Source organism: Sorex araneus, chromosome 3 (genome assembly GCF_027595985.1).
Source record: "Sorex araneus isolate mSorAra2 chromosome 3, mSorAra2.pri, whole genome shotgun sequence".
Lineage (NCBI taxonomy): Eukaryota > Metazoa > Chordata > Mammalia > Eulipotyphla > Soricidae > Sorex > Sorex araneus.
The window spans coordinates 189244330-189270471 of record NC_073304.1 but is presented as its reverse complement, the minus strand read 5'-3'; the positions used below and the strand labels follow the sequence as shown (position 1 = coordinate 189270471).

At 57.6% G+C, this 26142-nt stretch overlaps 2 protein-coding genes across 3 annotated transcripts in view; one reads left to right on the top strand and one right to left on the bottom strand.

Annotated features, from left to right (window-relative positions):
* Positions 1-10932, top strand: part of SPNS2 (SPNS lysolipid transporter 2, sphingosine-1-phosphate) — a 37101-nt gene extending 26169 nt beyond the window's left edge. Inside the window, exons 4-13 of one of the 2 annotated variants that reach the window (XR_008629145.1) lie at positions 4509-4660; positions 4847-4913; positions 6621-6763; positions 7051-7203; positions 7322-7511; positions 7797-7862; positions 9360-9458; positions 9539-9702; positions 9985-10145; positions 10793-10894. Coding sequence is in view for 1 of the 2 variants with exons in the window: in XM_004604955.2 (XP_004605012.1) it covers positions 4509-4660; positions 4847-4913; positions 6621-6763; positions 7051-7203; positions 7322-7511; positions 7797-7862; positions 9360-9458; positions 9539-9702; positions 10099-10141 (1077 nt within the window). In the remaining variant the exon portion in view is untranslated. Of the gene's footprint in view, positions 1-4508; positions 4661-4846; positions 4914-6620; positions 6764-7050; positions 7204-7321; positions 7512-7796; positions 7863-9359; positions 9459-9538; positions 9703-9984; positions 10146-10792 lie in introns of both variants that reach the window. The other variant, XM_004604955.2, reaches the window with a different exon arrangement.
* A 1138-nt stretch (positions 10933-12070) lies between these two features.
* MYBBP1A (MYB binding protein 1a) lies at positions 12071-24557 on the bottom strand. The gene is made up of 26 exons (XM_012931906.2): positions 24321-24557; positions 24073-24168; positions 23372-23455; positions 23214-23288; positions 23020-23127; positions 21900-22075; positions 21646-21813; positions 21409-21526; positions 20066-20361; positions 19669-19779; positions 19142-19267; positions 18885-19052; positions 18685-18802; positions 17402-17498; positions 17170-17321; positions 16828-16917; positions 16599-16748; positions 16342-16524; positions 16102-16259; positions 15235-15466; positions 14953-15078; positions 14798-14866; positions 14278-14391; positions 14020-14121; positions 13122-13258; positions 12071-13037 (listed from the first exon to the last, which is right to left on the bottom strand). Exons 1-26 carry the CDS (start codon positions 24525-24527, stop codon positions 12464-12466), a joined length of 4035 nt encoding a protein of 1344 aa, XP_012787360.2. The 5' UTR covers positions 24528-24557; the 3' UTR covers positions 12071-12463.
* Positions 24558-26142: the final 1585 nt, after the last annotated feature.

Here is a 26142-nt window from a genome sequence, read left to right as displayed (position 1 = left end):
ATTAAACCTAGGTCGGCCGTGTGCAAGGCAAGCACCCTACCCACTACACTATCACTCTGGCCCCCAAATCTCTTTTCAAAGACTTATTTCACTTCCCTGAGGCAAGGATGATGTTCCACTTCCATTTGTCAGGACAAACTTACACTCGGGCAGTCCTTGTGCAGCCAGTGGCAGACATCTGTTCACAATCTGTTCAGAAGCATTTGCGGTGGACAATGCAGGGGCTACATCCATTGTCTCCCTGTTTGTGCCCCACATCTGCTGGAAGGTGACCGGCGAGGCCAGCATGGAGCCCCGATCCACACGGAGCACTCATGCTTTGGGGGAGCAATGACCTTGGCCTTCATGGTGCTGGGAGCCGGGGCTGTGATTTCCCTTTGCGTCTGGCTCATAATGCCAGAGTGCATAGGATGCCACCAGAGTGTACTGTGTTGGTGCGGGTCCTTCCCGATGTTGCTGTCACACTTCATGAAGGAATGGAACATGGAACAGGATGCCGTGCTTGGGCAGGAGAGCTGGAAGACCCCAGAACTAGTTGCTGCTGGTGTGGTCAGCTGGCTTCTGGACAGCTCCCAGCTCTTGTCCAGGGAGGCGGAGGATGCTGTGGGAGCCATCTCCCCCTCCACGCTCCGGGCGCCCTAGCACGGCTCTTTGGTGTTGCACGTGCTCTCTGACTGTGTGGTGGTTAAGGTGTGGCTGTGCTCCATGAGGATTTTCCATTCCAGACCCAGCAGGTGGCATGGGCAAGGTATAGTCCTCATCCGTGGGCACCATGGACAACCCCAGTCCCAGAGTCCGTGTTGCATATGAGGCACATAGGAATAGCATGGCCTGGATGGTCATGTACATGGACAGGTGTTGAAGCTCTTGAACATAATTGAAGTCATTTTATCACCTTTGGTCTTGGTGTCAGGGAGTGGGATGAGGGAGGGGCTTAGTCAGCAACACGGGTGATGCCCTGTCAGAGGTGTGGTGACAGATCTCCTTCATGCTGACCCAGGTGGCAATACCATGCTCCAAAGGGGTTCAGAGCACCAGGGTGTCCTGCTTGCTCTGGGTCTCGGTGCCCACATAGCTGTCCTTCTGGCCCATGCCCACCATCGTGCCCTGGTTCTGGGGTACCCTGCAGTGGGCAAGAACACGGCATGAAGGTGGTACTGTCACAAAGCCCATTTTGCACATGCGGAGCCGCTGTGGATGACAAATCGAGATTTCCTCTTTCATGGTCATTGGTGAGGCTGGAGCAGAGGGGAGACTGGCCGGAGGATGCAGGCACGGGCTGCCATGAGCAAACCAGGAGATGTTAAGTTTTAGGAGCTTTTATTCTGGGGCACTGAGGATACCAGCCCTGCCCCGGGGTGCATTCTCTGCCCTGCTGGGAGAGGGAGGATGTGATAGGAGCTCCCTCTCTCAGAGAGACCTGCAAAATGCCAATGAATAGAGAGTAGACTGTTGCAGTGCCTGGGGTCAGGGAAGGGAAGGCTTCCTGGAGGAGGTGCATCTGAGCCTGGTAGGCAGGGTTGTGAAATGAGTCCTTCAGGGAGAAGACAACATGGGCAGGTGTGGTCAACCCAGAGTGCAGACAAGGTGGGTTGTGTGGAGAGGAGAGCACCCAGGTGGAAAGACAGGTGAGACCAGGTCTGGAGGATTGAGAGTGCTGGGTGCAGAGATTGAGCATCTTCTGAGGGCCCTGGGACGCCCAGAGACGTGCTGTGTCAGCCTTGTGGGTGCAACTTTGTTTCACAGGGCACTTCATAGAGGAGGTCAGGGCCAGGCATGTCATGCCTAGTCCTATGTCTCAGTTGAATACAGGGTCTGGACTAGAAGCCACGGGAGCCCTTATGGCCTTGCCCACCCCTAACTAGCCCACCCTCGTCTCTTGATCTCCGGGGCCACTTCTGGAGCTGAGCTGTGACCCCAGGGCTATGATGGCCTGCCCCTCCCTGGGCACCAGGGAGTGGGGGGGGGAGAGAGTGAGCAGAGACAGAGTAACAGATGACTCCCAACTCATCTGTAAATGTATTGCAATCACAATTCGAGTCCATGGGGATTTTGGTGGTCCTAGGCCATATCAGTCTCAAGTTAATTTGGCAGAGAAAATACCCAGAACTGCCAAGAACATTGTGAAAAATAACACTAAGAGGGGACTTGCCATATCTAGTTCCCTCAATGCAGCTTTTCTCTGAAATAAGAGAACATCAAACAGCTCCTTCCTGGGGGAACTGAGTGTGGAATGAAGGTAATATCTCAGATTTGGGGAGAATTAATAATCTCCATATGGCCTGGCAACAAAAGCTGGCCTATATTTCAGACCATTTTTCAGAACAAATTCTAGAGAGATAGAAATCTTTTGAAAAAGTGGATTGAGGGGCCAGAGCAATAGTACAGCAGGGAGGCCTTGCACACGGCCGACACGGGTTCAATCCCTGGTACCCCATATGGTCCCCCGAGCCTGCCAGGAGTAATCCCTGAGCACAGATCCAGGAGTAAACCCTGAGCATTCGCTGGGCTTATTCCTGGCCCCAAAACAAACAGGAAAAAAAAGAAAAGAAAAGAAAAGAAAAAGAAAGTGCATTGCAAAAAAACCTACAGCTATATATCAACAAGAAAAAGACAAATAATAACCCCATAGAAAAATGGGCAGAGAATAGTGGCAGGCAATTCTGGGAGATGATACCCCAATGGGCAATAAATGCGGGAGGCAATGGTGCTCAGCCTCCGGAGCAATCAGGGAAATGCAAATTAAAACAACAATGAGCTACCATTTCACACTCCTCACATTGGCAACAATTAAAAAGGCTGACAATACCAAGTGTTATTAAAGCTGCTGGCGAGAGTGTAAATTGGTAGAACCTCTTTGGAGAGAAAAATGGCAGGATTTTGTGAAAATTCTGGGTACAGGCCACGGCTTAGCCTTCTGCTTTCGAGGTACATGCCCAAGAGAGAAATGCCAACTTGTGGACACTGTTACGTGAGTCCTGTAGGAGGGAAAAAAGGGAAACGCACTAAATGACCTCGTCGCCTGGTAAAATGGGATCAGATACTTAACCGCAAAAGAATGAACTCAATCTATATCAGCCAGCCTCAACGGGTTTTCAGAAAAATAAGGAGAGAAGAGCAAGAGGACCTGGCGCATGAGCCGGAGCTTTAAGTGTTCCTTTTGTGCACAGACTCAAGAGATGCTTGTCTGTCTCTGGTAGACACACGTGTGAGCAAAGGTGGAGACAGACTCCCAGACACTGCCCAGCTCAGAGTTCCTGGGGGAGGAGTGGGGATGAGAATTCTCACCTGCTGCCCTGGATCCAGAGGAGAAGGGCAGTAGAAATTTCCATTCTCTTCATCTCTGTCTAAAATATAACAAACAGAGCGGGAGTGTGGCTCAGTGGGAGAACTCCTATATGAGGCCCCGAGGTCAACTGCAAGAAAGAAAAGAAAATACAGCAAATAAGAGATAAGAGAGGGTTTTAATCATTTTGGATTGCAGTCGACCTTGTTGAGCAAGATGGGATAATCCAGAAGCCATTAGGGAAAAATCAACATATTTGGCAGTTTCAAAATAAACACAACCAAATAAACTGGTGAAATTTCCCATAAATAAAGTGGAAAGAAAGATGAGGGAAAACTTCTATGGCATTTATAGTAAATGACCAATACCCATGATACATAAAAAAAAATGAAGGGGGAGAAAAACAAAAGCAAACACAATGCAAATAGGAATCAGTGCGAGAAGGACAAACGGAGGAATGGGCGAAGGTGGTGGGCAGAGGATCTCTAGGAATGAGTGGAGCAGAGGAGGCGCTGGGAAGGGTGCAGAGCGGGGAGACACAGGATGGCCGGTGGTGGCAGCAGCGGTGCCAGGAGGGCAGGGGGAGCTGGGCAGATGGGGACAAGGCAGCAGAGGGGCCCGGAGCAGGGCTGCATGTGGGCGATGCCGGCCGGATGGGTGGTCAGGGTGGGGCTGGGGAAAGATGACCAGGCTGTGTTCTCAGGGCCAGGGCCACTGGGGGGAGTGGAGAGGCTAGGTCCATATCAAAGGGGCAGTGCCACTGGCGGCTGGCATGGCCCCACCCTCCCCAGCTCAGCTGGGCTTTGATGTGTGCATGGGGGAGGGACTTGGAGCCCACTGGGCCACCCTGCCTGCTCCCCCACACACTGGGTCCTCAGTGCTATCCTTCCTGAGGGTGGGGCACAGATGGGGGTGCTGAGGCAGCCTGAGAGCCTGAAGGGGAGATCTCACTGGGGGTACAGGATGGAACTCTTGTCCTCCATGCTGATGGTGCCAGTCTGAGCCCTACCACCAGCTCACGCCTGCGAATGTCCCACCCCAGCCCCAGGCCAACCTTAGGCAGACGCACTGTACCCGGGAAATGGAGGCCCGGAGTGGTGTGCAGTCGTGACAGAGACCAGCAGTGGGCTCCACCCTCTCTCCCAGCTCCTGGGCCCTGCAGAGAGGGGACGGGAACTGAGGCGCAGCAGGATCCCCAACACTCCCTGCCCCTCCCCCACAGCATTTCTGGCTGCTGGTCCTGTCCCGGGGGCTGGTGGGCATCGGCGAGGCCAGCTACTCCACCATCGCACCCACCATCATCGGCGACCTCTTCACCAAGAACACACGCACGCTCATGCTGTCAGTCTTCTACTTCGCCATCCCGCTGGGCAGGTGAGAGAGAGGCTGGGGTCTGGTGGGTCTGCGTGGCTGCTGACTTCCCGTCACAGCTCAGGGTCTGCACATGCGGGCCACGACTGTGGGAGACGCCTGCTTGATGCCAGCTGCCGGGCGCTGGGGACAGGTGACGCTGACCACTGCGCCTCCCTTCTGGCCTGACTGTGCTTGTCTTGTCTGCAGTGGCCTGGGCTACATCACGGGCTCCAGCGTGAAGCAGGCAGTTGGAGACTGGCACTGGGCCTTACGGGTAAGGACAGACCCAGGCCAGCTCTGGCCCACAGTCACCCGGAGCCCTCGGACAGAGCCCTGGCCAGGGGCCCCACCCCAGGCTCCCCTGCTCCCCTCCCACCCCCAGGGCCTGGGCTTAGTCCCTACTGAGGAGCGGGGGGCGTAGGTGTGCAGGCGCCAGCTCAGCCCCTCACCCATGGCTCTGTCAGAGAGGATGAAGGACTCTCCCACCATGTCAGGAAATTCCATGTCTGCGAAGGTGCTTCCTGCTTGAGCCTGGCCCCGTGCTGGCAGCAGTCTGAGAAAGGGCCTCTGCGTGGGGCCCCTGGAGCCTGGGGCCACTTCCTGTCCCCAGGGAGGATTTGGGGCAAGTCTGCCAAGGCCCCCGGACAGTGCAATCAGAGGAAACAGAGATCCCCAGTCTCTCGGAGGAACGGAAGCTTAAGACAAAGTGTTTTTTCCTCAAAAGCAGGAAGGAAGCAGCCTCCGTGGAATTTCTTGATGGGGGTAGTGGGGGACATGGAGAGGAACACCCCATCTGGTGGGCGCTCAGGTCTGGTGGGGGTGGGACAAACCTCTCTGTTCTCAGGAGCTCCTATTGGGCTGTGTCCTGCAGTCCAGGCTGTCACAATGTGCCCCAGTACTGGAGAGGCTCGAGTTTCTCATCTTGAGGGGGCTAGACACAGGGAAACCCCTAACCTCTGTTCTCCTGGGACCCACATGGGCCTCTCCCAAAGACAAAGTACCTGAGAAGTTAGCTGAGTTTTGTAATAGCCCGTCCCTTTTTTCTGGAAAGGAGCCCCCCCTCTCCCCCCACACCCCAACACACACAGAGGAGCCAGCATGAGGAATGTTCCCAGCCCCAGGGGGATTGCACGCTAGTATCTGGCCCTGTCCAGGAACTCTCTTCTCTTCCAGTCATCAGTCTCTATGCCTGTCCCTCACCCTGTCCTCCCTGTCTTCCTGTCCTCCTATTTGTCACCCAGCCATCTATCATATATCCATCCACCCATCCTTCTTCCATCCATTCATCCATTCATCCTCCATCCATCCTCCATCCATTCATCCATCATCCATCTATCCACCCTCCTTCCTCCATACATCCATCCTCCTTCCATCCATCTATCCATCCTCCATCCATCCATCTATCCTCCACACATCTTCCATCCATACATCCTCTCTCCATACATCTATCCATTCCCCCATCCTTTAATCCGTACATCATCATCCATCCATCCATCCACCCACCATCCATCCATTTATCTATCCATTCATCCTTCCCTCTCTCCAATTACCTGTCCATCATCCATCTACCCTCTACCTGTCCATGCATCCATCCATAAGCCTATCTTTTCCCCCCTGTATCTATTTGACTATTCTCCCCTTCCTCCTTTCTTCCTGTTCCCCCCACCTTTATTTTTTGTTTTTGTTTTTGTTTTGTTTTGTTTTTGGGTCACACTTGGCAATGTCCAGGGGCCACTCCTGGCACTGCACTCGGGAATTACTTATGGCAGTGCTCAGGGAACTATATGGGATGCCAGAGATTGAACCCGGGTCAACAAGGCAAGCTCTGTCCCCACTGTCCTATGCCCTGGCCCCCAGAAAGCCCATTTATAATCCCCATACCTTTGCTTGTCTCTTCCCCAGTGCCTTAGCTTGGCAGCCTGGACAGGAGGCTGGTCAGATATTATCCTGCTGCCCTGACCTGGTTCTCCCCGCCCCATAGGTGTCTCCCATCCTGGGCATGATCACAGGAACACTCATCCTTGTCCTGGTCCCGGCCACTAAGAGAGGCCATGCTGACCAACTCGGGGGGCAGCTCAAGGCCCGGACCTCATGGCTTCGAGACATGAAGGCCCTGATCCGCAAGTGAGTGCTGCTGGGAGGACCTTGGTGGGAAGGAGGGAAGCTGAGATGAGAGGACGGACCGCCCAGCGCCCTCGGCATACTCCCTGCGAAGCCCAAGCCCGCTGTCCAGGGCGCTGCCCGTGCCAGGTGGCCTTTACTCTTCCATATTTCTATAGCCCGGAGTTTCCCTTCTGCCCATATGGATGAGGGAGAAAAGGCAGCTTGGGGGTCCCCAATGCCAGGAACACCCCTGCTGGCTGCAGGCTCCTGGCTCCCAAACTCAGCACCCTTGCTCTCACCTCCCTCAGCCGCAGCTACGTCTTCTCCTCCCTGGCCACGTCGGCAGTGTCCTTCGCCACGGGGGCCCTGGGCATGTGGATTCCTCTCTACCTGCACCGCGCTCAGGTCGTGCAGAAGACGGTGGAGACGTGCAGCAGCCCGCCCTGCGGGGCCAAGGACAGGTGGGCTGGGCAGGGCAGTGGGCACAAAGGGCATCAGTGGGGCAGGGGGCAGGAATGGAAGCTCCTTTGTCTGGGCCTAGCCCTCTCAACCTGTCCTGTCTGTCTTCTGTCCCCACAGTCTCATCTTCGGGGCCATCACCTGCTTCACCGGTTTCCTGGGTGTGGTCACGGGGGCAGGAGCCACACGCTGGTGCCGCCTACGGACGCAGCGGGCCGACCCTCTGGTGTGCGCGGTGGGCATGCTGGGATCCGCCATCTTCATCTGCCTCATCTTCGTGGCTGCCAAGAGCAGCATTGTTGGGGCCTATGTGAGTGCAGGGTGGGGGTGTCAGAGCAGTTGGGGGAGCAGGACCTGGGGGGCTCAGGAGGGAGCGAGAAATGCAGTTGGCCTGCCCAGCTCTGTCCAGGGCCCTGCCCAGGACTCTGAGTCCACTGGGGCTGCAGGCATGAATCCCCCAAGAGCCTCACTGTTGGGAGACGTGAATCCCAGGGGGTGGGGCAGGGGGAGACTTGATGGGGGGGTTCCCCGAGAGTGACCAGCTGTGTGAGCCATGGTGTGGAGGGTCACTGACTGCTCTGCTCTCTCTGGGTAGATCTGTATCTTTGTCGGGGAGACGCTGCTGTTTTCTAACTGGGCCATCACCGCCGACATCCTCATGGTGAGACATGGTAGCCTCAGACTGACCCAAGTCTCTTGACCCCTTAAGGCAGAGCAGGGGAGAAGGCAGGGTGGGAAGAAGGAAAGGTGAGTGCTGGCAGGGAGGGGACAGCAATGCTGAGGTCTGGGGGGTTGAAGAAGGGCTCAGGACTGGCTTGGTGGGGGATGGCTAGAAGCTCAGATTTGTGCCATGGCTGGGAGACTGGCAGTGCCAGGCTGGCACGGAGGTGCTATTGCCTGCCAGCACTCCTCCCCCAGGCTCGGCTTGCCTGAACCCTACCCCGCCCAGCTCAGCCTGGGGCCCAGGCACGCCTGCCGAGCGCCTGCGGCTGGCCCGGGTGGACAGAGGCTGTGTTCACACAGCAACAATGGGCCCCACACCCGCTGGCTGTGGACAAAGGGTGTCTCTTGTGTCCCTGGGCGGGACAGTGCCGCCTGGCTGGAACTGGGAGGGGCTGTGGCCCTAGTAATGAGCAGCAGTGTGTGTGTGTGTGTGTGTGTGTGTGTGTGTGTGTGTGTGTGTGTGTGTGTGTGGCGGGGGTTGGGGGGCAGTGTGGGACACCTGGTCTTGTTTTGGGGTTCCCTGAGTCAGGGAAGAACAGGAGGCTGCGGGAGGAAAAACATCTGGGGAGAGCTAGCAGGTCCGGGGAGGGAGGATGAAGGTCAACCGTAGGGTTTAGGACCAGTCTGGGTCAGTCTGCCCAATGTGGGGGGCCCCTGCTGCCCACCTGCTGCGCTTACGCATGTGTCTCCCACCAGCGGGCCTGAGGCTGGAGCTGTGTGGGGCAAGCCTGGGGCTGGGGGCACTGCACATGCCTCGGTAAAGGGAGGAGGGGGAGATTGCGCAGGTCTGAGTCTGGGCCCCTGGTTCTGACAGGGTGCCCTCCCCTGCCTCCACCCCCAGCGATTGATGGGTTTGGGTCCCAGGGAAATCATGTCCTAGTTTATTCAGTGTCACAGCCAAGTGACTAATTATTACTAGAAATGGGGCCACACAGTCCCACAGTATCCAGGTCTCCCCCTTCCCCCACCACCAGGTAATGGGGCTCTCACACCGTCCAGGAAGGCTGGGACTCTTAGTAGATGGGATCGCTGGAGCTCTGATAGTGGTGCCCAGGCGCTGGTCACGGCTCCTCTGCTAGCCTTGGCCTGCCCAGCCTTGGACCTACAGCCCCATGGGGTATCCATGGGCAGCCCTTCCAGGAAGGGTCCCCCTCTACCGTCTGTCCCAGCCAGCCTGGACCCTGTCAGGTCCTCCTGGGAACTGAGGCAGATGAACTGGTGGGAGAAGTGAGGGCAAGAGGTTATGAAGCCGGGCTCCAGGAACCTGTGCCTCTGGGCCTCAGTTTCCCCAGGAGCACTGAATGTGGTTCCCCACCAGGAACTCTGCAGAATTTCCGCCATGGGGTGGGCCCCAGAGAGCCAAGAGCAGGACATCCTGGGCGGGAGAGTTGGGGAGAACTCCCCCCCTGACCTCTGGCCTGCTCCTCTCCTGCAGTATGTGGTCATTCCCACGAGGCGGGCCACCGCAGTGGCCCTGCAGAGCTTCACCTCCCACCTGCTGGGGGACGCTGGAAGCCCCTACCTCATCGGCTTCGTGAGTTCCAGGGGCAGGGGTGTGTGTGGGAAGTGGGTGGCTCCTGGAGGTGGCCCTGCGCTGACGCCCCATCCCCGCAGATCTCCGATGTGATCCGCCAGAGCACCAAGGACTCCCCGCTGTGGGAGTTCCTGAGCCTGGGCTACGCACTCATGCTGTGTCCCTTCGTGGTGGTGCTGGGCGGCATGTTCTTCCTGGCCACGGCGCTCTTCTTTCTCGGCGACCGCGCTAGGGCGGAGCAGCAGTGAGTGGGGCGGTTGGGAGGAAGGACTATCCCTGGGTGGGTCACTCAGCTTCCGGGGTCCTGCAGGTGTAGCTCACCCCATATTTCTCAGGGTCGGGAGGTCAGGGACTGGGAGGGGCGTGGAAACTGTCTTCTTGGGTTTTTCCCTGGAGGTTTTCAGAGCTGGGCCCCTCCCCCCACTTTTTCTCTCATTTTCTGACTTCTTTCTCCTGTCCTCTTGACTCTCTCTCTCTCTCCTCTCCCTACCCCTGGGCTCTCCCACCTCCCCCTGGGGCTGACGAGGTCCCTGCCCAGCACTTCCGGTCAGCTGGCCCCTGCGATGCGATGTGCCAGAGCCGTGCCCGGGCCCGGCCCCCGGTGATCCGCCACCTTGACCCCCGTCCGTCTCTCCCCCAGGGTGAACCAGCTGGTGATACCGCCCACATCCGTGAAAGTCTAAGGCGGTGAGTGCAGGTCCAGGGAGGCTGTTAGGGGAAGAGGGCGTGCTTGGGCAGCATTACGCAGGGCAATGAGGAATGTTCTAGAACAGAGACTCCCAAACTTAGTTGGCTTACCATTCCCTTTTCAGAAAAAAAGAAAAAGAAATTGGTATTCCCCTGGAAACCTACCTTGATTTAACCAAGGGAAGGAGCCCCCAGTAGCACCCGAAACCAATTGCTGCCTTGGGAGGCTTTCAGAATCACTCACTGCAGGGACCTCTCAAGTCTGCTCCTGCCAGGGCACGGCTCACTGCCCTTGGCTTTGGCCCTCTTCCTCCCAAAACAGGCCCTAAACAGACCGGCGGAGTTTACAGGCAGGGCCTGCCCCCACCCCGTCCTCAGGACTGGGGACAGCAGCCAGGCCCAGCCTGGCCAGGTACTGCTGCTCCGCCCTGTCCTCTGGCTTCCATCATCTTGCAGAACTCTGGCCAACTTGTTTGACCTTCCTCTGAGCCTGTTGGCTTCCCAGCAGACCAGAGGCAGGTCTCCAGGTGACCCAGAGCCGAGGGCCGGGCCTGCTGCTCTCATCAGCTAGGAAGGAAGGAAGGGAGGAGGAAGCACACTGGGTCCTTCCCCAAGCCCCGCCTTTGACCCACCATCCCTCCCTCCAGGTGCCGCTGGGACCATGAAGAACCCGCTCTGCTGCCCAGGCTGGGAGGTGCCCAGCAGCTGGCCAGTCCTGCTGGACTGTGCCAGAGCTTCCTGTGTGACCCACGGCTGGGCAATCACCCACTCTGGTCTGGGACTGCCGAGTGGCCGTGGCTCCAAGAGGCTGTGTCCTCAGCTAACCCGGCAGACGGCGTGCTCTGGAGTCGCATGGTTGGACGGACGCCCGGTCCTGGGCTAGGGCCGCTGAGCCCCTGGGGCCCCCGGAGAAGGCAGCCCCCAGTGGGCGTGCCAGAAGAGCCTGGCCTGACACTGGCCTATGCGATTTTGGGCAAGTCCCTGCCCTCCTCAGACATTGAGGGCAGGGGGCTACGCTTTCCTGGGCAGCGCACTGGCCAGGACCCTCTGTGCAGCTTCGAAGAATCCACAGCTCCTGGACTGTACAGAGAAAGGGCCACCCCAGCCTCTGGGTGGCACCTCAGGCTCTGAGGCTCCCTCCAGGGCTACAGGGCTGTCAATCAGTCCTGCTGGCCACTAGGAGCCTGTTTCAACCACATGGGACTGGCTCTGCCTGGAGGTCTCCCAGGTGGGGACCACACCCAGACAGGAAGTAGCATCACCAGGGGTGAAGGCCCTGGTGGCAGCTTTGGACTGCCTGCCTGTGCTCCCCGGTCTGCCATTCGTGGTGGGCTCACCCAACCCTCCCTGTCCCCCTACAGAAGCAGGAATGTTGCCACTGCTGCAGGCTGGGCCTTTCCCAGAATTGCGCGGTAGCGGCCAGCAACCCGTGCTTCCGGTCCAGAACAGCTGGGAGAGGCAGCAGTCCCACAGGCCAACTCTGAGCCCACCCACTCAACGAGATAGTTGCTCTTGCTCCCAGCCCTGTCCTCCAGTGCACCCTCTGCTCACCAACACCCGACTCTCTGCTTCACCAGGGAGGGGGCAAACCCGAGCCTCCAGGCCTCCTCGATGGAGCTTAAGCTCTGCCCCACAGCCCTCCCTGTGTGCTGGCTGGAATGAGGTGTCCGGGCTGGGGGCCCCATGTAACCCGCAGGACACCCTAGGAGCCAGCTTAGACAATGCTCTTTGCCCTGTAGTTACTGGCTGGCGTGGCTTCAGTGGCGTGTAAGCTAATGGAATGCCCACTCCCCACCAAGTGCTGGGGCACCCTGGGGGGCCTAACAAGGGGTGGGCTCCCCAGAAGACCAGCCTGGCCTCTACTCCCACCCCAGCCTCACAGGGCCCCAGTGATGTTTTCTTGTTGTACAAGAACCAGGTCCAAGTGTTGCCTCCTCTTCCTTCCGGAAGCCAAACTGCTCCTTTATTTTTTAGAGCTGCTGATTGTGAATCTCAGAGTCTTAAGAGAAGCCAAATATATTCCTTGTAAATGAAGAAATAAACCTATTTAAATCATGGCTGGTGGCTCCCTCGGCAGTGACCCAGGGGTTGGGGATTCGTGATGACGGAAGAGCATGGGCTGTTGAGCGGGCCCCGACCCTAGACACACTGCTGGGAAGTGACCTCCCCACTCCTGTGGCTCAGCAGCTCCTGGACAGAGAGCCTGCAGGTCCAGCCCAGGATCAGAGGCTCCGTACCCCCAGGGCCACGCTCAAGGGGCAGCCGCCCCAGCCCCAGGCCAGTGTGCGTCCTTGGGGGCTGGTGGGCAAAGCCTGCACTCATGGCTTGTCCCCCTTCCTCGCCTGCACTTTCTTCTTCTTGGCCTCCTTCTGAGGGAGACTGGGGCTCCCGCTGGCCAGAGACAACTTGGCCTTTTTCCGTGGCTGGGGTGTCTGTGGGGTCTTGCCTGACACCGCCTTTGCTGGAGGATCCTGTTGCTGCTGCTGCTTGCCGACAGGGTCAGTGGGGGACAGGACAGAGATTCCATTCACCTGAGAAAGCTTCTGTTTTTTCTTTGGCTGTTTCGGGGTCTTGGCAGGGGCACTGGGGCTTGTGGTGGGTGGAGCTGGCACTGGACTCTCAGTGGCAGGTACCCCATTCACTGGGGACTGGGCTGGGACCTGGCCCTTTGCCTTGTTCCTTCTTCTCCTCTTCCTCTTCTTCCCTGTGCTGGGCGGCTGGTCCCCACTGGGGGGTGCAGGCTTAGCATCCTCTGGGGTGACACCTTCTGCCTTACGTTTCTTACGCTTCTTGGTTTCTGGCAAGAAACCCTTTTTCTTCCGCTTTGTGCTAATGGGGCTCTGAGTGTCACTGGAAACTTCCTTGGCATCTTTTTTCTCTAACTTGGGGCGCCTGAAAGTGAGCAAAGCATGCAAGTGTCGACCAAGGGTAGGAGAGACCCTTCCAGCCCACCCTGTCCCGGGACCCCCAACTTACTGAACTCCTAGTAACTTCATGGCCTGCCAGTAGAGGTCGTGGAGCCGGCTGGAGCCCACCTCAAGCTCCCTCTGCTGTAGGGCAGGCTGCTGGCCCCGCAGCACGGCCAGGATGCCGGTCAGGTCCGTGGAGAGCTTCTGCAGAGGCATCCAGGCTGTTGGCCCCCCAGTGCCCCTCCACGGGCCCCCTGCTGCACTCCATCACTGCCTCTCCGCACGGGAAGGAAAAACCACCCCACCGTTTACCCCTCTTCCCAGGCAGCGGTCAGAGCTGTGTCCTCCCTCCCAGTCGCAGCCCGCCCCTGTAGCCCCAGGGCTGTTCATGCTCCTTCCCAGTCACACCTCCTGCGCCACACGGATTTCTGCACCGCTTTGCAGGACATGCCTCCCTCCTGGCACTGCTCCTCCTGCCCCCTGCCCGTCACGGCCCCAGCCCCATCTTCCTCCAGCGCCCTCCTGGCAAGCTAGGCTGCACTTGGCTCAGACTGGCATTTACACTAAGGATTCCAAACCCTTCCCGAGGGGGACGAGCCCAACACAACCCCAGATGCTCCCTGCCTCGTCCATGACGGCCCCCTCACCCCAGCATCACGCCACATCCCCCACTTTCTCCTACCGCCTCACCCCAGGCCTGGCAACCCAGGTGGGCTCCTCCTTGCAACTACCCACCTGCAGTGGTCTCCTCCCAACATCATCAACACCCAAGTCCCCCTCAGCTTGCTCACAGACACGGCACCTCACCTCATCACCAGGCTCAGGGGTGACGGACCCTTCCAGCACTCACAACTCTCGAACAACCCCCCAACTACTGATTCCTCATTGAGGCACCCAGAACCTTCCCCGCCGAGTGCCACCGCCAAGCTCTGGTGCAGCCGGGTCCCACAGCCTGGGAGCCTTACCCTTTGACGAACATTCCTGATGACCGTGTTGAGCAGTTCCAAGGAGGACAGCTCCTTCTGCAGCTCCGTCTTGTTCTCAGCCTGCCCCAGCATGCGCACATTCTGGGGAGAAGGGGGTGGGGTGAGCGCCTGGGGCCTTGCCACTGTTCCAAGGGAACAGACATTGGCTGACCCCCCAAACACACCCCGCATTCCAACCCCATTGTTCCCAGAAGTCCCAGGGGTGCGTGGAGGGAGAAGTCTGCAGTGGGGGGTTACCTCAGTGACCTTCGCCAGGACCTGGCTGATGAGCTTCTGCCAGTCAGCATCCTCAAAGCATGGCCTGAGCTCCCCCATGGACAGCATCTTCTGCAGCAGCGCACAGGCCTGGCCCTGGGCAGGGAAAGTGGCCCCAGGGCCCTCAGTGTGAGGTGGGGACAAGGTAGGCGGAACCACAGGGGGACCCAGGGCACGAGGAGCCTACCCCGCCCTGGGGAAGATGAGGTCTGAGGATGCTTCTTCCTGACTCTCTGATCGCCTCAGCCACATTCTCCTGCCTTTCAGCCCAGAGCCAGCAGGCCCGGGAAGGTGGAGATGGCAGCTGTGGGGAGAAAGCCACCTTCCCAGCTCCTACCGCTCAGTGCCAAAGGTGAAGGAGAGGGTGGCCAGGCCAGAGTGAATGCTACCCCCAGAGAGCATGTGCCAGGGCCAGGGAGGGGGGGCACCAGCAGGATGGGCTAGTCCTGCAGAGACCCAGCCAACAGCCAATCCTGCACACCCAACAAGCCCTGGTCCTCACCTGCTGGCGGGGCCGCACGGGGTCTGCCATGTGGCGGACAATGACAGGAAGCAGTTCCTTACAGAGCACCTAGGGAGGGAGGGAGGGAGGGAGGGGCCGTGTGAGCACCGGGCACTGCAGGGGCCCAGGGCAGGGCAGGGCTGCCCCCCACTCACTGGGTGCCGTGTGAAGAGGCTGAGGAACATGGGGGCCGTGAGGGGGCTGTTGCGCCTGGTCAGGAAGGAGCTCAGCGCTGACGAGTAGAGCGGGACCACGAAGCTCAGGTTCAAGCCGCTGGGAGCCTGGGCCGGGTTGGTGCAGAGAAGAGAACGGGTTGGTGTGGGGGCAGAAGAGGGTCATTGGGCAGAGCCTGTGTGGCCTTCAGAAGGCCGAACCCCCGTTCTGGGGAAGCGCTTCCCTCCTCTTCCGTGGACTGGGCCAGCTCATGGGGCCCTCACCTTGGGGTCTCCAGGTTTGTCGCAGTCACTGGTGGTCTCTCCCTGGGCCTTATGGACGGCGTTACCCTTCAAGACACGCAGCAGGTAGAGTGAGCCGTTGAAGTAGTAGAGGGAGATGGAGGCGTCCACCTGGCGGCCTGCCTGCTGCACCAGCCACGCCAGCCGGGGGTGCAGCATCTCCTCAGCATTGTCCAAGTCACGGCAGTACTGTCGGGCGTGGAACAGGTCTTGTCTGGGGGGGAGAGGGCAGAGCTGGGTCTGGCATTCTCCTTCCACTCTGCTCCCTGCCCTGCAGAGCCAAGCCCGAGAGAGGCCCCACGTCCTGTCTCACCCCCACCAAACAGAAGCCAGGAGAGCAACAGGGAGCGGGGGCCGAGAGGCTGGCCCCTCTAGAGATCCAACACGCACAAGCAGCTGGCGGGGAGGCCCTGTGTGAAGGGCACAACCATCATTCCCTCACGCTGTGCACCCCAGCTGGGCCTGTTGCAGTGGAGTGCGCCCTCTGCTGCTCTCTCTGAGAAAAGCAGTCCTGCCCACTAGCCTTTCTGGATAAACGCCTCCCTCTGTGGCCTGCTGCGATGGATCTGGGTGTTTGGTCCACAAGCCTTTGACATTCCAGCTACATCTACTGGGTTCCATCTGGACATTGATCTTCCTGTCTTGTCCAATAAACTACCTTCCCAGTAACAGACTTCTTGGCACCTCCAGACTGGAGGAGGTACCCCTACCCCCCATGCCCCTGGCCCTTTCCCCACCCCCTTCCACTGTTCTACAGCATCCCTGCCTGGTCTGGCCTGACGGCTGGCTGTGGGGTGGCGGCTGGAGCAGACAGTGGGTCCCCAGTGCCGGGGGCCACCTGCCACTCACGAGAAGATGCGGGCTGTCTTCTGCAGGAGGTCCTTCTCCTGGGGGGTGCTGCTGGAGCGCATAGTGCAGCGGATGATGTCCAGCAGTGGTTTGAGCAGCTCCAGGACCAGGGGGTTCTCGGGCTGCTTGGTCACCATCACTCGGATCAGGTCCAGGACCTGTGGCCAGGATAGGTGGGCTCAGCTGGGAGTGTGGCCACAGTCCCAGAAGGGGTGGGTCCACACGGGCACCCGGGCTCACTCTGATCTGGAAGTTCCGCCGGAGCGCCTTCTCCTTCTGTAGCTTGTTCTTCTCGTCTCTCCGGGCCTGGATGCGCAGCTTCTGCTCGGCGAAGAGGCTGGAAAGGTTCTGGTCCAGGGCCATCATGGCCTCGTCACCCAGCTCCTCATCGTCGTCGTCGCCATCTTCGCCGTCCACATCCCCCTGAGAACAGATTCCCCGTGAGTGGCCCTGCCTCCCGTGGAGGCCCCGGACAGGAGCCCCTCCCACCTGCTCACCAGTGCCTTCCCGGCCTGCAGCACCGCCATCAGCTGCTCCCGGAAACCCTGGTCCACGTCCCCGTCCCGCTCCTCCTCGCCGCTCTCCTCACCGCTCTCTCCATCACTCTCACTCCCTGAGTCTGCATCCTCGCTGTCAGAGTCCTGGTCCTGCATAGACAGATACTACAACTCCCCGCTGCCCTCATGTCTGCCCCCCAACTCCGCCCTACCCCTTGCTGGTAAGCACCTCTGCAGATTCTGTGAGCCTCTGGGAATCGTCTGTGACCACCACAGTCTCCTCCTCCTCATCGTCCTGGCTCTTCTCGGGGTTCAGCACCTGTGTGACAAAACCAGACAGCTGACCTTTCTGCTGCCCTAGCCTCTGGACCCTCTTTGAGCACTGGCCCCAGGAGACGGCCAGGCCTGCTCAGTGCTAGTCGCCTGGCAAGCCTGGTGACCCCTCTCTCCCCTCGTACCCCCCACCATTGTCAGCGAGGCCCCACCTTCCCTGCAGCTGACACGGGGCGGGGGGGGGGGTAGCATGCAGCCGGATGCTGGGGGCACACCCCACCATCCCAGGGACACTCACATCCAGGATGAGCTGCAGGGCCCTTGGGGTCAAGTGTGAGCAGATGTGGCTGAACACAGTCCGGGTCACCAGGCGTACCAGGTGGCTGGGCTGGGCCAGCAGGGCCAGCAAGATCTCTACCAGCACCTCCACCCACGGTGGCTCCTGGGGGGCTGCAAGCCAGCAGAGGGCTGAGCCGCCCAGCACAGGACAGCATCCCCCTTCCCACCAACTCCCCTGGGCAATGACCCACAGGTGGCCTTAGAGCGCTTCCGGCGGGCCTTCTCCCCCATGCTCTTCGTCATGCAAGTCTGGATGTCACCCAGAAGGTCACAACTCTCTTCAGGGTTCTGTGGGCAGGACAGAAATGCAGAAATAGGGAGGGGCCAGCCCCGAAGAAGCAGCAGGAACCGAAGGCCTAGGTGTCCTCACAGGCCAGAAAGCAGGGCCCATGATGGACCCCAGGGCAGCCCAAGAGCCGAGAACCTTCCCATGCAACAGTGAGCCAAGGCGTGAGCCCCTCAGGAAATAATGGCTACCACAATGACTGTCAGGGACTAAGCTATGGTAGGGGAGGAGAAGGAGGCAGGGACAAGGCACAGGAAGCCAACAGGAGGTGCCAGCCTCCAGAACCGAAATTCTAGATTATTCCCTGCATACCTGGCTTGGCACTAGACGAAGAGCAGAACATCATGGGCTTAATTTGATTTATACCAATGAAGTCCCATCTCCCTGGGCCTAAGTCCAAACCCCAGTCACAACCTGGGTACTGGGTACTTAGGGTACTGGTACTTAGGGTACTGGGAGGGCCTTGAAGTCACTGTCACCTGAGGCATTCAAGAGAAACCCTTCTCCAGCCTCCAGAGTCGGGGGCAGGCCCTCAGCATGTGCCTGTGGCACCAGCAGGTAGTAGGCCACTGCTACCAGAGGCCCAAAGCCAAGGAGTGGAAGAGGTGTCACGGACAACTGATCCCCACCAGACTTCACAACATCTGGGTTGGCATGCCCGAGGCCTGCAGGGGAGGGACACCTCCAAGAGGCCTTGAGGCTCCAGAGTTGCAGCCACCAAGTTCTATGGGGGTAGCAATCCGCTTGGTGGTAATTTCGAACAGGAGAGGCCATGCAGCTGGTTCCTGGGAAACTGTTAGTAGGTGCAGTAGGTACAGGAATTAGCACCTTTGAGGGAGAGTGCCGGGTCCAAAGCCCCCAGAACCGGACAGAACCCTGGAGGCCAGGAGAGGGCCCCATGGGCTGAGCCGCTGCTCCCCTCTGAGGCCCTGGCTGATCTCCCACACCACTAGGTGTGGCCTAAAAACCGAAAGGGAAAAAAACCAGCTCCGCCACTCTCAACCCATCACTGTGATTCCGGTAGGTAAAGAATTACAGAGATGAGGACCACACTTGTAAGAACCAACAGAGAGACACGCTTCCGCGAGGCGAGAGGTCAGGCCCAGAAAAGGTGTTCTCCCCGCCTCCCATCTTCTGTTCAGTGAAGCACCCAGTTCGGATGCCCACATGGCTGCCCCGGGGCCGTACCTTGAAGAGGTGGATGCCCACGAAGAGGAACAGGTGCTGGAAGGCCATGCCTTTGGCCCTGGTGTCAGCCACAGAATCGGAGGAGAGCGCTTCCAGCTCCTTCAGTGTCTGCAGCATCCTGTGGGCCACGGGGCATGTTCTCAGGCCACTGCTGCCTGCTGACAGGGCCCAACCCCCTCCCAGTCAGCCGTGCCCCTCACCGGTTCCAGGCCTGGTGCTGCGGCTTCGTGAAGGGCTTCAGGGCGGCCACATGGTGGCTGTGGCTCAGCAGCATGTCTGCGAACTGCACCAGGCGGTATGACCAGGGTTGCTTCACCAGGGCCCGCTCCCGCACTGCCTTGAACTGAGTGTTGAGGGCCTGCAGCAGGCTGCGGGAGGAAGGGGACAATGGCACGGGCTGGGCTCGAAGCACAGTGACCCCCCAGCCTCACCCCGGAACCCCGAGGCCCAGGCCCACCTGAAGAAGGCAGAGCTGACCATTTCGCGGGTCTGGGCCGCCACGGGGATGGAGAACTGCTGCTTGGTCTCTGGGATCTGTGGCTCCGGCTTCTTGGTCTCGAAGAATGCATGGAAGAAGCAAAACCTGGGCAGAGGGAGAGCCGGGGTGGCCTGGGTTACTTCCTTGGCCGGCCTGGAGCGGGCAGTGGGGGGCTGATCGGGCAGCAAGTGTGTGAGGGGCTGTCTCTCAGGTCTGAACCCCAGCCGGGCGCTAGGCTGAGATGGGGGAGACAGCGGCCCTTCCTTCCCCCCGCCCCGGACCAAGACGGACTGGGGCTGTGTGTGCAGACAAGGTCCCACCATCACTCCTGCCCCAGGTGAGGCCTGTAGGGAGGTGGAAGGAGCAGAGGGTGCAGTGAGGTCTGCAAAGCCACTGCAACGCACAGAACCCAAAGACTTTTGGTTCTGAAGGACCCACCTGAAGTCTAGGCTAAAGGCCCTATTCTCTGGCCCCGCCCCCGGACTTGGGACTGGAGCACAGCTCACCTGACCACCTCCTCAACCAGTGCCTCCTCCTTTTCCACATGCAGGTTTCCCACGAGGTTGACCAGGCGGAAGATGATCCATTTCCGGAGCCGCAACACATGATACTCAGGCCTGGGGGCAGGTGGCGGTTACAGAACTGTTCTGAGAGCAAAGGCGCAGTCCCCCGACATCCTGGAGCCTGAAAACCTGCACCCCCTACTGACTTCAACTATTCATCCACCCTCTTCTACCAGAATAGACCAGACACACGGGAAATGGGTCTCTGACAGCGGAGGCTCCTACTCTGCCCACCCCTGGCCCTCAGACCCATTTGGACCCAGGACCCCATGGCAGGAAGAGGCCGGGCCACCAGTCTCAGCAGGCCCTCCAACACCCCAGCTCCCCTGGGGCACCTCACCCATATGACGATGTGTCCTTGTTCTTCTCCTGGTGGCTTGTGCTGAAGTCCACCAAGGAGTCCAGGCGGGGCTGTAGAAACATGTCCCGGAGCCAGGCCGCATAGGCCCTGAGAGCGGGGACGCTCAGGGACTCCACCACACGCCAGCTGGTAGATGTGACAGGCTGGCCATGGTTGGTGACGGAGGTGAAGGCCACCATTGCAGCCAACTGCCGCTCGGGGTCTTCCCGGCAGCCTTCCAGGAAGGTGTTCACATACTTAGTCATCTCGGGAGCAAACCTGTATTTGCCTGGCCCCTGCAAGGTAGACAAGGTGCTGGGTCACCAGCTGCAGTGGACCACTGGCCTTTTACACGTGACCGAGCCCCGGCAAGTCCCTCCGCTCCGTGTACATGGCAAGACAGCACCACCCGGTGGTGCCCAGTTTCTGGACTCATGGTCTCTTTGGCCTCTTCCCCAATCTTCTAGAGGCCCCAGACCTCCCACCCACCACTCACTGGGCAGGACAGGCTGAGACCAGACTGGGGCATCAAACAGCCCGGGGTCCAGGCTCTGCTTCTGCTAGCTGTGCCATCGCAGAGCTCAGCGCCCACACCTCCTGTGTGTACCATGTGCCTCATCTCTTGTGTTTGCACATGGCTGCGTGTTTCTTTTCACAACCCTTTGCATGGGGGCACTTGTTTTATGGATGAAGAAACAGAGGCACAAAAAGCACAGCAGGAGCATCTTGGGGCTGTGCTTCCTGCGCCCGCCTGCCCCAGCCACAGGGCCTGGCAGCTCTTGCAGAGCAGGTGAGACCTGAGATGGGGAGATGTGCACTCCCCCAGGAGGGCCCACTGCACCTCCTGTGCCCCAGACCTGTGTGCAGAGCTCTCAGGCCACGAACCCAGGTATCTCCCCAGCTCCCTTGTCTCAGAGACCAGAGAGGCACAGGAAAGGAGGCAACAGCCCACGTCCTCTTGTGTGCCATGACATTGGTACCATCAGTGCCCGAATGCTGCGGAGTGGCCCATGGAGTGCTGAGCTCAGAGCTGGGTGCACTGCCCCAACGTCACCAACAACTACTGCTTTACTGTGGGCACCAGCAGGACGTAGAGGGGTCTGGAGGGACTGACGGCTGGTTGGCCATGTCTCTGCTGTTGTGTCCTTGTTCTTCTGCTGGCAAAAGAACTGACCCTGCCCCAGCCAAGGGCACCCAGAGATACCCGCCCTCCCGCTGGCAGCTGTGCCTGTCCATTGCAGGCAGGAAGGCCCCTGTACAGGGACAAAGAGCAAGTTCCTTTCCAGATGCTGGCTGAGCGAACCCCACCCCTTCAGCAGAAAGAAACCGCGATAGAAGCCCACCTGGGAAGTAAGCACGTGCTCTCCCAAAACCCGGATCAGGTCTCCCTGCATCGCCAGCTGCAGCTGCTCCGTGGACAGCAGGGGCAGGGCGGCGCCCAGGAGGCGGAAACACATGTAGCTAAGGAGGTGCAGGCAGAGCTGGGTTAGAGCACTTGGCATCTCCACGTGGGCCACAGGCCCACCCTGCCACTCTTCCACAAGGGAGAGGGACTTGAGAGCAGACAAGAACCCCCATACTTTGCCGGCCAGCAACGCTTCTTCATGAGCCCCTGGTCGATGACATCGTTCCAGAATTGGGGGAACTTGTCCTCCCGCAGTGCCAGACGGAGCAGGTTCAGGACCACGTCAGGTAGCTGGAGCTCCTTCCTTGTGGAGGTAGCCGCCGTCTTCAGCACACCTATCAGCCTGAGGAGCAGGGTAGGGGGGACTCAGGCAACACCCCAAGGGCCACATGCAGCCCAGAGAACCACCTGGCCTCCCTCTCCTCATACCTGGGGATGTTCTCAGCTGAGAAAAGGTCGACCAATCCCATCAGCTTCTTGAGTTTCACGGGCACTTTCTCCCGGGCCAGGAGGAAGAGTGCCAGGTGCTCAGGGGAGCTCAGCACCGAATTTAAGCCGTCTGTGAGGACCTTTGGCAGGATCTCCTTCAGCGTGGCCACGGGCACCTGGGCAGGGAGACACACTGAGTAGAGTGGCTCTCACAGCACCATAGGACTCTCCTGCCGTGGTCTGAGTCTGCTGGGCCTGTCCCGTTTGCCAGCCTGCATAAGGGACAGCTACAACCTGTCTTGCTAAGGGTCATCTATCTGTTAAAGGCTCAAAGGCCCAGGAAGCTGAGAGAATAAATACCCACTGATGCTAAGTGGTCTGGAACTACCTTTTAACTGCTGCTTCTGGGGGTGAAGGGGTTCTCACAGACCAATTATTTTTTTATGTTTGCCTTAAAAAAAAAAAAAAAAGAAAGAAAAAACACCTAACTGCAGTTCCAGAGATAGAACTTAGGACCTCACACATGCAAGGCAAGCACTCTATCATTGAGCTACATCCCTACCCTCAGGTAACAAGGTTTTGTGACAATACTTTCCACTAGTAAAAAGATTACAACTCACTGACGGCTCAGAGAATGCCTAGTATTTTAAAATTAAGGTGTGTACTTTTATTTTTTTTGGGGGGGGGGGATGACACCCACCAATGCTACAGGGTTACTCCTGGCTCCATACTCAGAAATTACTCCTGGCAGTGCTCAGGGGACTATATGGGATACCAGAATCAAACCTGGGTCGGCTGCATGCAAGGCAAGCTCTTAAGCCTGCTGTATTATCTCTCCAGCCCTGGATATACTCCTTTAGACATAATTACTAGCTATTGTAAATTCAGTAGTCTACAATATAATGCAAGTCTAACAGTGATAAGCACTGAAAACCCAAAAAAGTCCACGACTTGTTTTGTTACAGTGGTCTGGAACTGCTCCCCTGATCTCTCCAAGGTGCAGCTGGCTGTTTCCACAGGGCAGTGCTGCTCTAGAACATTTCTATGCATTATCTGCAATGTCTCCACATTACAGTTATGGCTAGCACTACCCGCAGTTCCATTGCCACTAAGTCCATACCTCAGAGAGAATATCCACCAAGGCCTTCTGGGGCTGCTCCTGCAGATGGTTGGAATGCTCAGCCAGGGTCTGCAGCAGCTGCACTGACTTCAGGAGTGCCTCTGGGTCCTGATACCCACAGAAAGAGAGAGCATCAGAGAACAACCCGTTCCTGCCAAGCCAGTCCAAATCCCCCGTGCCCCCAAAGCTCTTACCTTCACTAGCCTGCCTGACTGGAAGAGGGCAAGTACCCCAAACAGATTTCCAAAGAGAGCCGGTCTCATCATGGTCTACAAAAGAATTCCAGGCACCAGTGAGAAGGGTCTGAGCATGCCTCACCCCAAGCCGCTGATCTCCCCAGAGCCACTCTCACCTTCTTAACCTTCTGCAGGTTGTGTTTCTCTTGTATTTGCTCCAAGATGCTGCACAGGGGGATGTCTTCAAAAGACTGTAAAAGCTGGTAGGGATGGAGGAGGGAGGGAGACAGAGGCTCAGGGGGAGTGACCACAGTCCAACCAACCACAACCTCCTCCCGTCTTCCTTCAACTTTTGTCTAGAGCGTTTGGGCCCTTGCTTCCATCCTAGGATGCCTCTGGAGCTGCGTGCTGGGCCAGTAGCTCTGGGCGTGGAATGCTTGCTGCTTGGATGAAGCTGGCTCTTGCTTCCCCGAGGCTTCAGAAATCACTTTCTCTATAGCTGTTTCACTGAGCTTCCCAGACACCTAATACCACAGCCTGCTCCAGGCTCGCCTAAGGCTCACTGTAATGAACTGGATCTTGGTTTCCCTTTGAACTAAGCCTTTTAGAGACCGGACTGCAATCAGCTGAAGGTCCCTTAAAGAGAGAGGACCCTGAACCATTTAGGAGTAAGGAAATCAACCCCAAAGTTTATAGTGCCCAGTAAACGGACCAAAGATGATGGTCCTCCCATGTTACAAGAAAAGCTGCTCAATTTCCCACCCTACTTCTGGCTTCTCTTCGGGAACATGGGCTCAGATGGAAACTTCTGGGAAGATCCCAGTTACCCTTAGTCTTCACCCTTATCGACGAGCCCCTTTCTGAACCTACTACTCACCTGTGCCAGGGCCAGACTGTAACAGGGCCGGGCAGTTTCTCGCCCGACTCCGAGTCCGGTGATAAGGCGTTTCAGGGCGTACTTCATTTCGGACCCCTGCGGAACCAAGCCAAGCCCCTCGCTGATCAATGAGAAGAAGCGTCCCGCGCTCGCGGGAAGCCCGCGCTCACCTGGGCACCCAGGTGAGCAAGCATACACCCGTTAGGGTCCGCCGCCACATCCCTGCCCCAGCCCCTGCCACCCCCTACCTTTGGCCTGGTGCGCAGATACTCCAACAGCTTCTCCGTGGCCTCAAGTCGCGTCTCCTGCTGCGGCTTTGCAATGTCCCAGAAGAAATCCAAGAACTCGCGGCTGTGCTTCAGCAGGCCTTGGCGGTCGGCAGGCCGGTGGCCGTTCTTCATCTTCTCTTTGGAAGGCTTGGTTTCGGCGCCGTCCACGCTCTCCATCTCCGCCATGCTTCCCAACACGTGGGTTCAGCACACTAACACTTCCGGGTCAGTCCTTGCGCACGCGCGTTGGCGGCTAGGACGGAGGGGGCGGCCCGGGAGGGGGCGGGGCGGCCCGGGAGGGGGCGGGGCCGATCCGTTTTCGCGCTCTGGCTCAGGAAGTCAGAGGTTTGGATTTTAATTCGAATGTGATGAAAAATCTTAGGAGTCTTCTTTTTTTTTTTTTTTGGTTGGCGTTGAGGAAATCACATTTACCAGTTTATTAAAGGATAAGAATCCGAGATAAGCAGCTAGAGAGATCCATAGGAAGGGTGAGATGAGTCCTGAGAAGAGGAATTTATGGCCCCTCCTTGTTGGAAAGCGTCATCCTCGCTGTCCTTGGATGTGTTCCTGGAACTCACCTGAAAGCTCCCCCAAATGCATACTGTTGGGATTTTCTAGAGGCACGATCTATTATTAACCCTATTTTCACCCCCTCACCCCTTTCTGGAGAGTAGGGAGAAAGATTTAAGCCTTGGTCCTTCCTGTGACCAACAGCGCCCCCCCCTCCCCCCCATCAGGAACCCGTTCAGAGTCTTGTTAATGGGAGGAAAGCCTTACCTAGTACCCTTATCACTTAAGAATTTACAAGAGTTTTTAAAGTCTTGATTCAGGGACTATGGTCAGAGGTCAATACGCATTGCTTGTATTTTACAGGTTGTGCGGTAACTTAAAAGAAGAAAATATTGGAACATAAAACAATGTGAAGGAATACCACAAACACAAATAATGAATTAAAAATTACAGCTATGAAAGATTACATACAAATGACTACTTAACATGAAGTTTGAGAACAGACAAGTGAAGTATAATGGTAGAATTTTATTTAGTAGAAGGCGGCATGAGAGAGTATAGTGGGTACTAGAAATAGTCTATATTTTCTTTAGGGTGGTATTAAGTAGAATCAAACTTTTTGTGTTTTACCTTATTCAATTTTAGTGAAAAAATTTTAATGGTTGATTTATGTATTAAAAACAAAAATTCTTTATTATTTTTAAATAGGAGTGATAATGTCTGCTGTGCCTTGCCTGTTCTCCCTTCCTTTCCCCACCCCTCGTAAAGCTCAGTTCTGTTGTCACGGCCAAGGGTTTGTTTTCAGTCACCATTGTCCATTCCCCTTCTTTGTTCCTTTATTTACCACATGAGTGAGATCGTTCATCATTTGTTCTTTTCCTTCTGATTTATTTCACTTGACATGACATCCTCTCATCACATGTGGGAGGAAAGACTTCATCAGATTTTTATTTTACATTCTTTGTTTGCTTTTTCTGGCCACACCAGTAATGCTCAGGGGTTACTCCTCACTCTGCACTCTAAAATCATTCCTGACAGTGCTAATGAGACCACATGGGGTGCTGGGGCTTGAACTCGGGTTGACCATGTGAAAGGCAAGAGCCCATATGTACTATCTCTCTGGCCCAGGTTTTCATTTTGTATTATGGTGGCTATGTGGGGAGTGGATGGCAGGGGTTCCAAGACCAAAGCTCAGGGTCCCTAGGAGAGGAAATAGTAGATACCACAAGTAACACGAGAGCAGTTCAGATTGGGGCTCAAAGGGCTTTGCATGCAGCAGTCCTGGGGTTGA

Excerpts from the sequence above, each read along its gene's own strand:
- MYBBP1A (XM_012931906.2), bottom strand. The coding sequence starts at position 24,527 with ATGGCGGAGATGGAGAGCGTGGACGGCGCCGAAACCAAGCCTTCCAAA. Across the intron at positions 18,803-18,884 it reads CAGCACCAGGCCTGGAACCG|GATGCTGCAGACACTGAAGG; the intron begins GTGAGGGGCACG and ends CGTGGCCCACAG. Across the intron at positions 17,499-18,684 it reads TGGGCATCCACCTCTTCAAG|AACCCTGAAGAGAGTTGTGA; the intron begins GTACGGCCCCGG and ends TCCTGCCCACAG.